The sequence below is a fragment of the Telopea speciosissima genome, chromosome 10 (genome assembly GCF_018873765.1).
Source record: "Telopea speciosissima isolate NSW1024214 ecotype Mountain lineage chromosome 10, Tspe_v1, whole genome shotgun sequence".
NCBI lineage: Eukaryota > Viridiplantae > Streptophyta > Magnoliopsida > Proteales > Proteaceae > Telopea > Telopea speciosissima.
In genome coordinates this window covers 46,531,259-46,549,982 of record NC_057925.1, presented here as the reverse complement: position 1 = coordinate 46,549,982, position 18,724 = coordinate 46,531,259, and the positions used below count along the sequence as shown (strand labels likewise).

At 38.0% G+C, this 18,724-nt stretch overlaps 1 protein-coding gene across 1 annotated transcript; it reads left to right on the top strand.

Moving 5' to 3' along the window:
* Window positions 1–372: 372 nt before the first annotated feature.
* Window positions 373–16,114, top strand: LOC122642192 (putative BPI/LBP family protein At1g04970). Its single transcript, XM_043835621.1, has 6 exons — window positions 373–878; window positions 2,265–2,404; window positions 6,595–6,946; window positions 7,254–7,502; window positions 14,541–14,666; window positions 15,394–16,114. Exons 1-6 carry the CDS (start codon window positions 471–473, stop codon window positions 15,619–15,621), a joined length of 1,503 nt encoding a protein of 500 aa, XP_043691556.1. The 5' UTR covers window positions 373–470; the 3' UTR covers window positions 15,622–16,114.
* The last annotated feature ends 2,610 nt before the right edge of the window (window positions 16,115–18,724 follow it).

The window sequence follows — 18,724 nt, the reverse complement described above, 5'->3', positions numbered from 1 at the left end:
ATGGTAAAGGTGGTGTTTGGCTGCCTCGCCATATCGGACTTTCCGGTTATGCGAGAATCACTCATTGGATATCCCGTCTCTCTTTCTCTCCAGACAAGTGACGTGTTCCTCTCTCTATCTCTCTCTCTCTCCAAAACTCCATCCAGTCTCTCCAGTCAAGTGACGTGTTCCTCTGGTAAAAGTCCTAATGCGCAAGCAAATAATGAATAATCTAAACCATTATTATGAACTAAAACCCAAGGAAACCAGTCATAGGAATCAATACCTTGCAAGGATAATCAGCTGCCCTTTCCTCTGAAATCGGCAAATCTGAGGCTGACTAACCGATTTGATAATCTGATTTGAATGCTACTGCTCTCATTTCCAACTGAGTCTTAGGTTTTCCTCTTACAATCATTAAGGGTATCTTCCTGAATTTAATGGCGACGACTCTTCTCTGAGTATTTTATGTTTCTCTCTTGAGGTTTTCCATGGCAACCGCTTTCTTCTTCCTTCTTATGCCCTTCTTTTTCGTTTCTGCAAGTACACATTTGCAATCCACTGAAGAGGGCTTGATTTCTACAGTCATCACTGAAAAGGGTCTTGCTTTTGCCAAGGATATACTGATAGAGAAAGCGATTTCTTCTCTAACGCCTCTCAAGTTGCCTCAAATCGAGGAGTTCGTGAAAGTTCCGTTCTTGGGAAGTGTCCATTTTGGTCTATCTAATATCACGATTTATAGGGTGGATGTTCCTTATTCGGATGTTAAGCCTGGTGATACTGGTATGTCAATTGTTGCTTCTGGTGCCACTGCGAATTTGAGTATGAATTGGTTTTTTTCCTACAGCACCTGGCTTTATCCTGTGACTATTTCGGATAACGGCCATGCCTCTGTTCAGGTATACAACTGGAATTGTTACTAAAAGTTTTCTACATAAAGTAGATTTCTAGATGCTAGACTGCATGTACTGGTTCCAATTTTTAATGTGTTCTTTCTAATGTGAATTCTTATAGGTGTTCACAGAATTTCAACCGTTTCTATTATTTGCCCACCCTTGTTAAAATTTCTCTAGAGATAATACTAAATGTGCTCCTCTGTCTTGTCAGATATGGTGCAAAAAATTCTCTACTAAACCTTCAAGTTGGCTTTGTACTGAAAATACACAGATAGGGGGGGGGGGGGGGAGAGAGAATCAAAGCACTGGGTAAGCAATAGAATTCTTAGAACTGCAAGTATCTTGCTATGTCTTGACCTCCCAATACTGATGTGGGCTTGATGCGAAGAGCGATTGCAGATGGAAGATAGCTCAAGATACTTCACTAAAAGTAGTCATCTTTCAAGGACAGCTGTAGTGGAAGAATTCTGAGTAATGAGAAAATGTAGCAAGTTTACCATTTCATTTAATAAAAAAAAAGGAGCTGCCTGTTATTGCTCGGTATTTATAGAGAGACTTATATGATTAAAAAGAAACAGCTTACTTAGCAAGGCATTGACACTTTTCTTAGTTGTTCTATATTTTCCCCAAAAACATGTATTTACAGCCCAATGAAACCTATTGAACTAGGTAAAACATCACCTGCCCATAATGTTAATGACCCTAGATACTGAATTGTCCGTCATCAAATGATTCAAACCTACAATGAGTTCTGAAAAAAATTGGAAACTTTCTACTAGATTGAACCTTATATTATACTACCTTCTTTTTATGGACTTGTACATATAGATTGAGGGCTTTGTAGGCTCCCTAATCAAGCCATAAGTGATTGCAATACTAGTGTTTCCTTCGAAGTGGAAAAATCTAACTTGAAAACTTAGACCGTTGCATGGTAATTGGCTCATATCTACTTATCTCGAATCAGTATTTATGTTGAAACTTGAAAGTTGATATTATCTAGCCCCTTCAGATTTGATTTGAAGGCTCTTGAACTTTCCTAGCCTAAATCCATTTTCTATACATTTAGATGGTAGCGTAATCGGTATGCTTGACTTGGTGTAGTCCAGTTTGCCAGAATATTAGTTGAATGATCATGTTTATTTCGTTGTCCTCTATTAATGCTGTTGGAGTTTAAACAAGAAGGATCTAAAGTTAACACCTTGACGTGTACTGAAATATTTCTGCTTTTCTAATTTGGTGTAGTATGGAATTTCTTTTGGCTGATGATCATGTAATGATGCTGTCAATCGTTTTTTAAAGCTTGCTTTTCTCTTTCCTCTTATAGAGTGCTTTGCTTATATTCAATAATCTTTCGATAAAGAGAATTGATGAGTCATGCTTCTAGGTAAGGTTGAAGGCATAGAAGTGGGGCTTACTCTAGGCCTGGAAAATCGGCAAGGAACTCTGGAGCTGTCCAATATGGAATGTGGATTTTATGTGAAAGATATTTCTATCACCTTGGATGGTGGAGCTTCTTGGCTTTATCAAGGGTAAATAATGCTCATTTGGAATGTGTGATTTTATCCACAGATGGGTGTTTTATCTTGTTTGATTTCCTTTTACCTTTTTTTTCCCCCTTTAATTGGGAAGAACTCTGCTTGATGTTTCATTAGAGTGGCAGCCAAATGAAGATTTTTCCTGTCTATTGATTGCTTTGACTGTTAAAATCATGAAACAAATTTTAATAAGGGGGAAATTTTCATCGAAATGGGAGGGTAAGGTGTCCTGGCTAACTTTGCATTTACATGTGGTACGCATTGAGGGGTTTGGAGTCCACAAATTTGATGTATCTTATTAAGTATGTCTGTCAGACCAAAATTAACCCAATTGAATGTTCTTATTGCCTGTTGTTTTGGAAAATCTAAAATTATGGTGAATGATCCATAAAATACTTGCATACAAGCACACACACTAGCACACATATCATATCCATAATAGCATATATATAATTTTCTTATGGTCTAACTAAGCGTACTTTACACATACCACCCCTGAGGTTTGACGAAAGGATAATTTTACCCCTCAGTTTTGAAAAATTTTACGTACCCCCCTAAGGTTTGCAAACAGTAACAAATAAGCCCATTCCGTCAGTTCATGACTAGCAGTGTTAAAAATAAGAGGTGAACTGACAAAATTACCCTTGCAAGAAAGAAAAAAAAAACCTGCAACTCATCTTCCCCAAATCGATTGGGGAAGATGAGTTGCAGGTTTTATGCAGAATAAGTTTAAAAAGATCTATTGTTCATGGATAAATGAGTTAATCTTCATGAAATAAGTTGGGAAAAGCAGTGGATGAAGAATTTCCCTCTTCTTCCATCTTCCTTCCCCTTTCTTCCATCTTTCTTCCTCTGCAACTTTTCTAATCACACAACCCTAATCGATCAATTAATGGCACCAAAATTCAAAAACATCTTTATGTCAAAATTCCCTCTTCTTCCGTCTTCCTTTGCAACCTCTCATCATTGTCAAGATTCAGGCCCTCAATACCCTTCAGAGTTGATTCATAGTTCTTTATGTTAGAACGATTTCTGCTAGAAGATGTGCGCTTATGCTCCGCGGATGCAACTGGCGAACTTCACTTGCTACCTTGCTGAAAGCTCGTGGGCTTGCTTCTGTTGTTCGAGGATGAGAAGGATCAGACTCACTTCCCACCATCACTGCATCACAACTGCTAGAAACAGCTGCTCGCCTTGACGATCCACTTGTCCGCCCCAAAAAGGTACTATTAGACAACTGCACATGTCCAAGCATTAAACCCCAGGCAGAACGGGAAGGGATTGAATTAAATTATGGGTAGAAGAAGGTTGGAGTGGAGAGAGGTTATTATTGATTTCGGGTATGGGAGTGGAAGATTCATTCTTAGTTTTTCCCCTTTCCCCTCTTCTATCAACTGATCCGAAACCCTAATCTCAACTTCATGATCAGCATGTCCTTCCATCCTTTCCCCTCTTCTATCATTCCTGTAACTCTCCTTAACCAGTCTCTCTCCCAGGTGTTCTTTCAGCAACTCATCTCGGCATCCATGTTGTTCCCTACTAAGGATACCTGCAACTCATCTTCCCCAATCGATTTGGGGAAGATGAGTTGCAGGTTTTTTTTTTCTTTTCTTTTCTTGCAAGGGTAATTTTGTCAGTTCACCTCTTATTTTTAACACTGTTAGTCATGAACTGACGGAATGGGCTTATTTGTTACTGTTTGCAAACCTCAGGGGGGTACGCAGAATTTTTCAAAACTGGGGGGTAAAATTATCCTTTCGTCAAACCTCAGGGGTGGTATGTGTAAATTACCCTTTAACTAATGATATGGGCTTAGACAGGATGGAACAACGTTTTGCTTATGTAGCATACTCCAAGTAGCTGGGAGCCTGGGATAAGGCTTGAGATTGATTGATAAGGAGAGTTGATAAACAGATAAATTTTGTAGGAGAATGATAATGAGTGCTTCATGTACTTAAGGTACAATATGCCACACAAAAAGTTGAAAATTGACACTAATAGTGGTCTCCTTTCAGTAAATCAGGATATTTGTATTATCTTGCGTTAGTTATGGGACATCAAATCTAAAATACCATTGTCACCCTTCCATCTATCATTTGTTCGCAATAAATATTTATTTCTTTTCCTTGTACCAAGCATAACACTTGGTACATTTGTTTTTTATAGAACTGAACCTCATGGATGCAATAGCTTCTTTGTCTCCATACTCAACTTCATCAATTCTCAGCTCTTCGATGTGATTCAAGTCCTTCTACGGGAAGGAATTTGCTGAATAAATCGCGTGTAGCAGTCAGGATTGCCTGATTCAAGTCCTTCTACGGGAAGGAATTTGCTGAATAAATAGCATGTAGCAGTCAGGATTGCCTCCATTAGCATTGCCCATTCCAGCTATTCTTTGGTAAATATGCCTTGCAGTTCTTTCTTCATCATTCATCCCATTTTCTCCTCTTTCTTTTAAGTAGAGTTATTTCTGATAATAGAATAGCGTTTTTGAATATATGTTTTTCTGAATTCTGTTCTATTCCTCTCCTCTAGCTCTACTGTCAGTGCCTTCAATTTTAGCATGAAAATTGCTCCAGCAGGTCCAGCACTGAAGTTCTCAACCTCCACCTAAGTACCACTCATCTGATCTGCAACCAACTCATAGAGAATCCAGGGTGCTTTAACCACATATCTGTATGCTAACATAGTGATGTAGATCAAAACATGAAGAAGAGGAGGCCAAAAAACTGTTCACGTGAATAGTGTCACAGACACCTATTTTACCTTTGTATGAATGCAACTAGAAGATCTGGTGGGGCCCAAGACCAGATCATGTGAAGACTTTACTAGAAGACTCAATTTTGTCTATGTGTGGGGCAACTAGGAGTTTAGTTTAGTTCCTATTTTTAGAATTATTCTCTTAGATATATTGTGGTTAAGCGACTTTAGCTCGTTAGTTTCTAATTCCAGATTTAGAAAGTAGGCTTAGCTTTCATTTAGAATTTTCTATTTTTAGTTTGTTTCTTTTTCTTGCAAGTTTCTAATTTTCTCTTACTTGTAAGGCAAGCATAGCTGCCATAAATATGTAATGCCCTTAGAGGCCCCCCCGACCAACGATTATGATGAATGAGGATATGCCTTTTGTGCAAAGTGTTATTATCCGATTGTTGGTCGGGGGGCCTCTAAGGGCATTACATATTTATGGCAGGCCTGGCTGGTGAGAGCCGAATCTCCTTATCCCTTTTCCCGTCTCCTATCTTCTCTTCTTATTCCAATCAATCCAAAGGCTGCTGTTGCTATTACCCATCGATTGAAGACTGCTGATACTCCCTGTGATCTGATTTAGTGCTGCAGCTTCTGTGTCTCATATCTCCACATCCACTGATCAGAATAGGCCAAGATTTGGAGGAGTTTCTCACTGCTACTGGACCTCCACTCGATCCTAGTTCCAGCCCCTACTGCTGGCTGGATTGCTCTGCAGCCTTTACCCTCTAATTTTGAGTTTTACCTTCTATTTTCCAGATCAACCCTGATCTCCACTTCTGTCCATCAGAATTGGACCAACAAGCATGTTTCTTTCTATTTTGGGTGTTTACCTTCAAATTCTGAATTGCTTCCATTATTGATGATCTGCTGCAACAATTAACGATCCTCCTGTAGAGTGGTTCTTAGTTGAACCTCATCTACATTACATAGAGTTGATATTTTTATGCTAACATAGAGTTGCACATGAAGTCATAGAAGAATAAAGTAGTTGCATTGTCTGAAGTAGATCTGGAAAGGGAATTTATGGAGATAGCTTGGATTGAATATTTAAGCTATCGGATGAAAGGAAGCATTAAAGTTAGCTTAGTGCTGGATTTTGTTTTTTTTTGAAACAGCTTTGGCACCCAAATGATGCTTGAACAGATTATCCAACAAGCTATTCCTTTTTTTCTTAAAGGTGACTGGATTGTTAGTACAAGGTTTGTGATTGATAGGGTAATTTAATTTGTCAAATGGTATTTCCTATGTTCTTGTTGAATTACCAATTTGATATCAGAAGGTGTTTACTCTCTTATTACCATTCAATATATTTCTTGCCTAATGTTGATTTCATTTTCTGCCTTTGGTTTTTGTATTTCCTTATTTAGAAATTTGATGATGTTTTGACTTTTTGTTTTTTTTGTTTTTGTTGGTTGATTGTCTTTTCTTTTTCCCAGGTTTGTGGATGCTTTTGAAGAACAAATAAGGTCCTCAGTGGAAACTGCTATTACTAAGAAGATTAAAGAAGGGATTATGAAGCTTGATTCCTTATTAAAAACGCTTCCAAAAGAAATCCATGTGGATGAAACTGCTGCTTTGAATGTCACCTTTGTTAATGAGCCTGTATTTAGTAATTCTTCTGTTGGGTTTGAGATTGATGGGCTATTCACTGCAGCAGATAAGGTTGTCAGTCCTGGAAAGTACTCTATGAATTCACAACTTCCAGCTTTCTGTAAATGTCCTACTAAGATGCTTGAGATTTCCTTGGATGAAGCTGTATTTAACTCTGTATCCAACGTATACTACAATGTGAGTTTTTAAGTTTACGAATCTTAAACTATTCCTGTGTACTTGCTGGAGTATAGTTACTGGTTTATCGAGTACTTCTTTGAGTCATGAAGCTAGTTTATGATTAATACGTGCTGGTATACAGACAATATTTTCTTAATAAGTATCTAGTATTCAATTACTAATATACTCTGAAGGAGTCTTATTTGTGCATCAATCAAGGTTTAGGTTTCCGGTCTATGACTTGACCATGTCAACCTTTGTATATTCATGTCTAAGACAGATTGCATTTGGAACCTTTGGACTAATAATTCTTCATGGTGAACAGGCAGAATTGATGCACTGGATTGTGGACAAAGTACCGAATCAGTCCCTTTTGAACACCGCTAGTTGGAAATATATTATTCCTCAACTGTACAAGATGTACCCAAACGATGACATGATACTGAATGTTTCTTTCTCTTCTCCTCCAGTTATAAAGATTTCATCCGATAATATTGATTCTACCGTTTACTCAGACATGACAATTGATGTTTTGAATAACAACGAAACCATACCAGTTGCTTGCATCTCACTGGTAAGCTTGATAAGAGTTGATCTTTATGCAAAACATTCCTGATTCTTTTGCATTGTTTCCCTGTTCTTTTCTATTCTAGGCTGAAGCAAGTGTGACCTCATTCTATCTTTGTTGTTGGGAAATATAACTTGTTTTAGTTATTAGGAAAAAGTTGTCCAATAGGTGGTATGTATCTCTTTATCATGCCTCCTCATCTTGTTTGACCTGCAGCTCTATATGAAACTACATCTCCCATAACAGTCTGGATGATATTTTATTGCATCCTTTAAACTATTATGCTGATTGACAGGAACCCAGAACATAGTTTTCATGCATTCATTTGAGGTAGCTCGCTTTCTTATTCTTCATTCTTCTTATACACCCCAATGTCACCAAATTTGGCAAATCAAAATTCATTCAATTTGAAATAATTTACATTTTTTTTCATTTTCTTTGGTACTAGAAGTCATTTATAAGACTTCAATAGACCAAATAATGGTTTTCAGTGCTTTGAACTGAGCTTTAGATTCTAGTCAACAGACAAACTAACAGCATTTGGTGCTTCCAGAATGCAACAGTTCCTGTGTAGATAAAACAATCTAATCCGATCAATCCATTCATGAATATAAAGTTTGATGCTCTTCAAGTGACAAGTAATATACTGGGACAGTCTAATTTTAATTATAGTTATACAGATGTACTTTCTGTGATAGTATGCCTTTTCAGAAGCCCATTTTGATATAAATTTGTTTTACTCAGTTTTATGTTAAATTAAAGTACTGATAATTGGAAGCTGGAGCAAGAATGAAGGATCCCAGGAAAAAAAGAGATGAAAACAAGGAAACACAGACACCACACACAAAACTGATAAACATGCACATATGTGCACCCCACCCTAAATTCCAAGTCGTGTCCTGAAGGTCTTTATGTATGCATATGTGCAAGAGGTATTTTTGCATATTGATGATGATGGTGCTCCACTCTACTATGCCAACATGTGGAATTATTTTAGTTCTACGTAGCAATTTGATTTTAAGGGCACTTGAGTTCATTATTTTTGTTGATTTGTACAAAACATTCTGAATCTGTTCAAAACTTGCAACTCCTTTTTCCCCTCTAATTTTATATTATTTTGGGTAAATGACACCCATGGTACCTAAGGTTTTGACAAATTGTAGGTTAGGTACCCAACGTTTCACATATTGCGTTTGGGATACCTAAATTGGATTATAATTGACCGATTTACTCAATTTTTTCTATTTCCAATTTTACCCTTGCAAATGACTTTTTATTTTTTAATATAAAACCTAATGGGATCCACCACATCACTGTCTCTTCTTCTTCTTCTTCCTCCTCTTGCAAACCCACCAGCCCCCTCCACCTACTGCAACCCAACCCAATCCCACTGCACGATGTCGTACCTGACTACCTGTGTCATTAGTAGTCATTACTAACCGATTTACTCAATTTATTTATTAATTGCCCTTTAGTAGAGGCTAGAGAGTAACATTTATATGCAAAACTTATAAGATTGTGGCGTTTCTGCAGCAAAAACAATTTGGAAGTGGCAAGTAAACAAGCAAACAACAACAAATGCACATCCATTGCTGCTCTTCACCTGTACTCCTTTATTTAAATCTTTTTCCCAAGACTGGGGAAAGTTTTAAACATTCTGTGGAGAAAAGAATCAAAACGGGTCTTTGCTGCTTGCTCTAAAATAGGCAAATTCATTAAATTTCTGAGATTTATTTCTTGACAGAGGAATTAATTGTTCTAACTATAATGGATTCTTTTTGAGGTAGATTTTGCATCTTACTGATTCCTACTGGGTTTCTGAGCTTCTCCCTATTCAACCGTTCAATTGTCCATGGTGGGTTGTCCCTGGTTTGCATAGAACCAGTTGAGAGATGACCCAGAAGAGGAAATCCGTCCACTTCACTGCTTTGGAGGAAAGCAATAGAACTCTCAATTGTACTTTCTGTAACAACGCCAATTCTCTGTTTCAACTTTATGCTCAAGGGTTCCATCAGGAGGGCATCTGATCAAAACAGAGGTTAAAGTTAAACGAAGTGAAGCTTGTGGAAGGGATGTTCATAGTTTTTGAAAGAAGAGGCGAAATGAAATCGAAATGTGGTGAAACTAAAATGAAATTTACTACTGAGATTGGAGTTTTAAAGAGGAAGAAGTGAGAACTTTATCCGAAATCCAGGTTTCTGAAACAGCAACGGAAGAACGGTGGGGTTGCAGGAAGAAGAAGAAGAAGAGGAGAGGGTGATATGGGTCCCATTAGATTTTATATAAAAAATATTTAAAAAAAGGTTATTTGCAAGGGTAAAATTGGAAATAGAAAAAAAAAAAAAAACTGAGTAAGTCGGTTAATTATAACCCAATTTAGGTATCCCAAACGCAATATGTGAAACGTTGGGTACCTAAATTACAATTTGTCAAAGCCTTAGGTACCTTGGGTGCCATTTACCCTATTATTTTCTTTGTTTTGATAGAAGGGGTATATTAATGATATTTGTTATATACTACAGAAGAAAATTTGTAATATATATATATCATTCACCCAGATAAAAGGACATGTTTTCTAATCGTGGAAAACCCTTAACATTTTCATAAGGTTGGGACTATGACGAGACCATGAATTGCAGAGATTTTGAGCTTCTCAAATCTCAAGTGGTAGATCTAAAATGAGTAGGGGAGAAGTGGTGAGAAAAGGTATTGATGACTTTTGGTTAATGCCAATATTACTCTAATTTGAGTTGAATGGCCTTATTTATTTGGGATGAGACTTAGTTGAAACTCTTCTTTTTAACTTTAGAGAGCAAGATTTGGAGAAGGATTGGCTTTCGAAGTACAGAACCAAGGTTTCGGGATAGGAGTGTTGATGCAGATCGGAGAGATGATCTGCTAGTGATGGGCTTGCTTCAAAGATAGAAGGGAAAGATTCTGATTTGATGGTTGATACGGGCAATATCTGATAGAATAGTTTCAGAACTGGTAACAGAGAAGTTGCAAGGAAGAAGAAGAGAGGGGAAATGTGGGGATAGGGAAGGGAGAGACAAGAGCGAGAATATAGGAGGCAACAACCTCAGTAAGTCAGTAACAAAATAAACTAATTCAATCCATTCAATCAAGTTGTGGGGGTTGTGAGCCTTAAGCCCTTAACAATGTATCTATAAATAAAAGCAAACAGAAAATAAAACTAGACTTTAAACTACCTATCGAAGGGCTGAGTTGGCAGTCCTTTATTGACTCAAAAATTGACCCTTAATTCTTTCCCATCAACCAGCTGCTTTGGAAGATATTTTATCTTGGCTCAACCATCTAATAACAACTTAATAGATAAAATAACCTCCTAAAAAAAAGGAGAGTCCTAAACTGAAATAACAACTAGACTAATTATCAATAAAAGTTAAGATAACCCATGATATGGAGAAGATCTTGAAGCCGCAAGCTGTTCAAATTAGGCCCCAAGAGATTAGGTTCCTGAAATTCAGGAAACCTATTACCGCAGGCCATAATAAACTTCTCCAAACAGCTCCACGAAATCTGGTATCTAGAAAAACCAGATCTGAACCAATTCTTGAACCGCAAGAGTTGGTTTGAGCCATATGAGTTTAACCAAACCAATTCTGCATTATGTATTGCCCCATATGGGAGATCCCAGGCATTCATAGAAGGAAGTAGTATCTAGGATTTCCAAACTACAGAACCAAGGTTCCAGGACAGGAGTGTTGCCCATTGTGGGAGATCTCATAGAAGAAAGTAGTATGTAGTTTTTTTTTTTCGTTTTTTTTTTAATTGTGTTGTAGACTGGGACACTCGAATGGGCTTCAAAAGAGGATCAAAACTTGTCCAATCGTTGTCTATCATAAGCAGCAAGAATCAAGGTCTAAAGTGGACCAGATTCATGGAGTTTTGAGGCAGCCAGTCTTGGCTGGACCAGCCAGCTCGTGGGAGTCTAGTGCTTTATTTTATTCCTAGTTCAATTAGGAAAGTCTATTTAAGTCTTATTTTATTTCAGTCTAAGTTGTAATAGCTACTTAGGCTCTCTTTGGTATGATCTCTATTTGTATTTATTTGACCTATTTCTATTTTTACAGGTGTTTGGTATAGTTTATGAACCTTAGTTCTATTTATTACAAATTAAAATAAATTAAAAATCACAGATAACTAAAGAGCTATTTGTGATTTGTGTGCTAGAGTTTAATTAACACGTGCTATAACAATTCAAAATCAAGGTTAAATTGGTAAATTTTATTTTTTTTATAAAAACCCTTTGCTTCGTCTGCAATTTTGCTTGCAATTAACTTCAACATCTTGTCTCCCTGGTGTCTCAACTGCTGCGGGAGATCAGAGACAATCTCAAGCTCTGCATGAGATCAGAAGCTTACATATGCTTCCATGGCCTTTCTCTGGATTGGCTAAACCCTAAGTGTGAAGCAACCATGGAAGGAGAGATGGGTTGTACGTATGTGGGATATTGGATGGGTTGTTGATGTTGGGCATTCAACCAGCCCACAGTCCAGCCCAAGTTCAAGCTCAGTTCAAACATGGACTGATTTCATTTTGTGGCCCAGTTTTTATTTAGTCTCTTATTTTTATTTCATTTCATATATCTAGGTAGTTAAGTGTCTTTTCATATTCCTAGGCAGATTTATTATTTTCTTTGTTTGTAGTTCCAAAGTCTTGGAACAAGTCTCTAATTTTCTTGGGGTTAGTCTCAATGTTTTGGGGATTGGTACAATGTATTGGGTTTATGTTATCTATTTATGGGTTTTAGTTTCTAGGTGTGAGTACCCCAATTAGTCATGGAATTCTAACAGCCTTTTTGATGTAATCCAAGAGGCTATTAAGCCTCCTCGTAAGCTATATAATGGAATGGTGGGTTGCTGTTTCAGCACCCAGACTTTTGAAGAAAAAATTCCTCTTTTGAGAACCCTTGTGAGAAACAAGAGCTGTGAGACTCAGCAACCCAGGTGGGACTCCTATGGCTGGTAGACTGGTGGGACTCCAGCTCTACAACATAGCTATCTATTTGCATACCTATTATTCTCTTCCAGATTCAAGCTTGGCTTGCTTACCCTCTCGGGTTTGCATCATCCCCAGTTAGACAGATACTTATGGCAGTTAATGCAATAGATGGGAACAGTATGTTGGATGCTGATGGAAGGATAAAAAAAAGAGATCAATCCAGAGAACATTGGTTCTTCTTTTGCTACTCTCTCTCTCTCTCTCTCTCTCTCTCTCTCTGTGATGAGAGTTGAATTGAAGAACCTTCTGCCAAGGAGATCGTGCTGAGTCCCTCCATTGTGCTTCCATCATTGAAGCATAGATTGAGGAACTCTTAACACTGTCTCCTAAACCCACCTCTACCCAAATGGGGTTAAGACCGAGCCTCCCCCTCTTCTTTTATTTTGAGATTGAATCTGCATCACAAGGTTGCCTTGCAGAACAAAGCTCCAGAATGGTAGTAGCAGTTAGCCGCTTTGACTAAAAATGTGTTGATCATGAGAATAAATAGAGGCAGAATTGTGCCTTTGGTGATCCTTTCCACCTCAAAATGAAAATAAAAATTAGGTGGGGAAAGTGCTCGAACATTTCCACAGAGGATGGCATGATGGATGAGCATCCTCCCACAATAAGAAATATTTGGAGAGTGGTTGGAGAAGCGTATGACGGTACAACTGTGGTCAATGTGGGAAATTCGGTAGTGCCCATAGAGTGTTTGAATGAATGTCAGAATGAAGGAATCCCATGATGTACAATAGTAGAAGTTACAGATTTAGAGCATATGTTCTATAAATAGGAATAACCAAACCTATTTCTAATTGTATAATATATTGTACAAATAGTAACCAAGATATTATAATTTGTAGACCCCATAATTTATTATCACAAATGATTTCTTGAAAATAGGTAAGAATACAAATACAAATCATACCAAAGAGACCCTTAGCTAAGGAAGACTACTATTCAGAGTAGGACTTTGTTTTTAGTTGCTATAAATACATTGGAAGGTTCAATGGCCAGGGACAAATTGAAGATTGAATGAAGCTTAGTTGCCTTTTGGTCAGACTCTGAGAAACAGTGTGGGTGTGATACCTGAGCCTGAGATAGGTTCTTATTCCCTCTCTTCTTATTATGTTCTGTTTTCTGCATCTTTTACTGACCTGAGATTCTTTATCGATTGTTACTGCTGTGCTCTATTTGATCTTCTATTCCAAGTGGTCCCGATCTCTTTAATTAACGGGCACAACCTTGCCTTATCCATCTTTCTGAAATAATGTGCTGATTTGATTCCAGCAGAATTTGGCCGATTTAACACCCTGCGGTAGCTCTGTTTTAGGGCTGTTTTCTGACCTGAATTGATCCCCATCTGAGAGGGATCTGTCCATCAACTTAGGGCAGGGTTTGGGATATCATAGAGGCACCCAAAAGAGAAACTCAACCTGGGTATTAGTCTGATCTGCTCTGCAGATCTGATTCTATACAAAAACTCAACCTGGGTATTTTCTTTTTGCTGGAATTCTGTTTTCAGTTTAATTTCTTCGATTACTCTTAATATGGCCATTGAATCTCTCCCATCATCTGAAGGACACCTATTCAACTTGTTTGTGGTTGAATCCTAGAGTTTGACCTTCATCTGAGAGTGCTGACTTTTCTGTTGACTTTATTGACTTGGATTGATTTAACTGTTATCTTGAGATCCTGTTGGTCTTGCATTAAATTGCCCCTACTTCCCATGTCAAATCTACCTTTGTGGTTTGGGCATTGGAAAAGAATAATTATTTTAAAATCCAATAGTAACTCCAAATATATAGGATCCCCGTTAAACTGAAGCACACTGTTGTACTTGGTGCCTCAACTTATGCATGTTCAAGAACCCTATCTTTTGCACTAATGTTACTTCTTGCCAAACAAGGAGTCTGTTTATGTTCTTCACTGTATTTATCATCTTCTGCAACTTTTCACGCTGTGAAATTTGTTTTTTAAAAAAAGGGATGTAAATGAATGTGGTTCATAATGAACAGAGGTTGTTTCTTGGAACAGGTAGTTAGTGCCTCAGGTTCGGTGGACATCTCAGGGAATTACCTTGTTGGTTATGTTGGATTAGTTGATTTCACCATGTCATTGAAATGGAGCAAAATCGGCAACTTCCACATGTACCTAATTCAGGTATGCTTGATGTGCTCATGCTTAGTTAATACCTCCCCTCCCCAACACCTAAGTGCATGCTTGCAGGAAAAATGGAAATGGGGTAAAAATGATGAAGGGAAAGAAAGATGGGAATACGTGCATACAAAAGATAAGCATTTTCGTAAGATTTTACCAGTAAATACCAATCTATTTTATGAAAACATTTCTTTTTTTTTTGTGTGTGTGTGTGTGTTGGGGGGGAGGGGGGGGGGGAAGCGTTTGTAGCAAGTAGAAAGCACAATTTGTAATCTGTATCCCTCCCTACCTCCTCTCAGTATAGTGTGTGCACAGGGGTAGGCAGTATCCTCAATCTGCCTGCCCATTAGTATGTTTCTGACATGATCTGATGTAGATGATGGATACCCTGGCACAAGTATATTCACTTGAATCATCTGTTTCATATTTAGATTTTTATGTTTTTTTTTCCCACTGTAAAGCATCAGTGCAATTTTGGAACCAGTTCAGTTTTCTAGGAATTGATTCAAACTAGACAGTTCACTAAAAACTGGTGTAAGCTGCTGTTTGAACCAACAGATTATTTTATTTCTGAATCGGATTCTCTAAAATGAATAGACAGTCTAAGTGGCCCTCTCTCCTGGTAGATTTCTCTCTTTTGATCTAGTAACTTTCTCTCTCTCTCTCTCTTTCTCTCTCTCTCTCTCTGAATTCTTCTATGAAGCTTACCAAGTATTTTAAATGTTTGCAGTCAGTGATGCGAACTCTCCTCAAAACGGTGTTCTTTCCATATGTCAATGTACAGCTCAAGAAAGGATTCCCATTACCCATCATTCGTGGTTTCACTCTTCAAAATGCTGACATATTCTGTGACAATTCGCAAATTGTTGTCTGCAGTGATGTGGTTTTTACCAATTCAAATGAACTCAAATTGCTTCCTCATAATCAAGTTCATTCTTTCCTGGGTTTTGGTGTATGAGAACATTTGTTTTTCTATGGGGATGCACACACTGTAATTTTAATAGAAAGCAGACTCAGATCCTGTTGGTCCTATTCTCTTGCCCAATATGAATAGCCCTGCTTCATATGGAGGACTTAGGTTGCTACATCAGCTTCTTTAATCTGTCAAAGACAAGATGCACCGTCAGATCATGTTCGGATGATTCAACATCATTACATTCTGAAGACTCAGGCCACAGCTTTGACAACTATTGCAGTATAGGGTTGTACTGTCATTCATGTAAATATGCTTGTAATCTAACACTTCTCTCCTCCCCCTCCGCCCCCTCCGCCCCATTGTTTAAGCTCATTCAGTTGTTTCTACTACCTTTCTTTGGAATCAGGTGTAATGTTTGAAGATTCTACATTCTACAATCAGCCTAATTTCATCCTAAGAGATGAGGTTGAGTCCTGACACATGGTCTAGTAAGATTGATACTTAAGCTCCCTTTGTTTTCATGTAAAATTGACAGTATTAAACCAAAAAATGTAGGATGTTTGCTTATACAGTTTGTGTAATTGTATTATTTGAAGAAAAAAAAATTATGGGTGGAAGTTTTGCCATTCGGCCCACTATTTTAAGCTCAAAGCATGTAATACATAATAGGGGAAGTAAATAATTTCCTTTCTTTTTAGTTTTTACTCTCAGGCACTATAAATATTCAAAGTAAAAAATTGCAACCTCAATAGCTTTGCCATTGGGCCCTTTTCTACGGCGTGCTGTCCTTTCCTGCTTGTGCTGCGCAGACAAAGGGCTGAATGCAATGACCGCCTTATCTCCGCTCAGGCAAGGTGCTCAGGCAGGTGTTCTCTTATCATTCATTGGTTTTCATTTATCCAATTACCATGTCACGTGACAAAAAAATAGTAGTGTAGTTACTTCACTCCCCCATCTAGTTTGTTTCTTTTGTATCATTTGACTTTTAATCTTATGTTTTGATTTTCTACCCCAATATTTTTTGCCTTTATTTTTCCATTCGATTGAAGAACACAATGAAAATTTGCATTCTTTTTTCCATTTTATTTTTTCCAAATTTTCCTTTCTTTCCTCTTCCAAACTCCAATACATTTTTATTTTGTTTTCATTTATATGCTTAATGTTTGTAAATAACAATAAAGAAAGGGAGTGTTCTCTCTCTTTGGGTGTTCTTTTTCTATTAAAGAATACCGTCGACATTTCCTACTCGGTAGCAGAAGCTACATGGCAGGCAAGAACCGATCAGTGACCTCTATTGGTTCAATCAATGGGAGCAAAGAGGTCATTTCATGGAGGAGAGAAATGACAGAACGGGTGCTAGTAGAGACTACACCGTGGGCAGGAAACATTGGAGTCAGGTTCAGTTTGGAATCAATCGACCTTGATTTCAATGAATTCTACTCTTAATAACTGTGTTTTGACCACAGTTAGCAACCGTTTTAAACATATTCTTATTTTTTACTGTTTTAAACAAGTTTTGTCGTATGCTTTTCAAACATACGATAAAAACGGCAAACCTTAGATTTAACTAACCATATCTCTCTCTCCCGAACTTTGATCGGCCTGATTCAACTAATCATATCTCTCTCTCCAGAACTCTGATCGGCCTGATTCTTTCACCAACGTAAAGATGACTCAAAAGGATACATTTTTTCATGATATCACCTTCAACTAAAGGTCAATGCATGGATATCGAAAATAGAAGCATGTATTTCAAATAAAAATTCCTCAATTTGTATGAGAATAGTGCCGTTTTTTTGTTCCCTTTTTTTGAAATATAAACTTTTAAAACATGTATCGTCCGTTTTCTATTTTTTACTGTTTTCTATTTTTTGACCGTTTTATTTAACCGTCCGTTTGTAGTTTTTTACCTTTTAAAATCCATTCCGTAAGACTCCATTTTTTGCCATTCCCATTTTTACTAACTATGGTTTTGACTGATGAGTTAGATCAAGTCTAAATGAGCACATTTCACTTCACCCCATCTACCCTCAGTTTGGAATCAAGGTCGATCGATCTTGATTTCAACGAATTCTACTCTTAATAATTGTGTTTTGACGGATGAATTAGATCAGGATTTAGGGACAATTATCGTCTACAGTTCCCTGACCGGTGCGGTTCCCCAGTTCCTCTCACAAGAGGAGGGTGGGACCCACCCGAGGCACTTGATCGAACAGTCTGCCCGGGTGGGGTCCACTCTCCTCTTGTGAGAGGAACTAGGGAACCGCACCGGGGAACCGTACACGAAAAAAATTCAGTTAGATCAAATCTAAATGAGCATATTTTTTTCTTGGTTAATTGGGAGCTTTTACATATATAGTTTGATAGCAAGGGGGGGGGGATCGAACCAGGAAGGGGATAAGATACCAGCCAAGAGACTCGAACTCGAGACCTCTTGGTGAGCATGGGCATGAAGCGCACAATGGCTCACCAACTGAGCTAAGCAGTTGTTGGTAAATGAGCATATTTCACTTCGCTCCATCCCCCCCCCCCCCCCCTTAATGAAAGAAATGATGCGTCCATCCCACCCCATGTGTGTCCTTGTGCGCTCCTAGGCAAATAAAATCACCCCAATTTTGAAAATAGGAACAGGATCAGTGTCCATTGATTTCAATCCAAATCAGCTCGGAATTAACGAGCAGAATGGGTTTGTCAAATCCAAAATCCTACCAACAACTGTTCAGTTGGTGAGCCATGGTGCGCTTCATACCCATGCTCACCAAGAGGTCTCGAGTTCGAGTCTCCTGGCTGATTTCTTACCCCCTCCTCAGGTCACTCCCCCTAACGATGTAAATGAATAATCAAAATCCGTTTTCGTATCCATTTAGCACTATCCGAATCGATGCGGATGCAGATAAAGCACTATCCGATCCAGACAAAATACAAAGTAAAAAATCCAAAATCCCAAATCCCAAATCCCATTGGTCAATAGAGTTTTCCGATTTCTAAAAACCATTCTTTCATGTTTTATTGACAAACACACGGGTCCATTGTTTCACTTCCACCGCCTCAGAGCGTTCCACTTCGGCCCAGGCCCCCTGCGTTTTCCTTTCCCTCCATCATCTCTTCTCTCGCAATAAAAAAAACAACACTAGAGTCGTAGTCA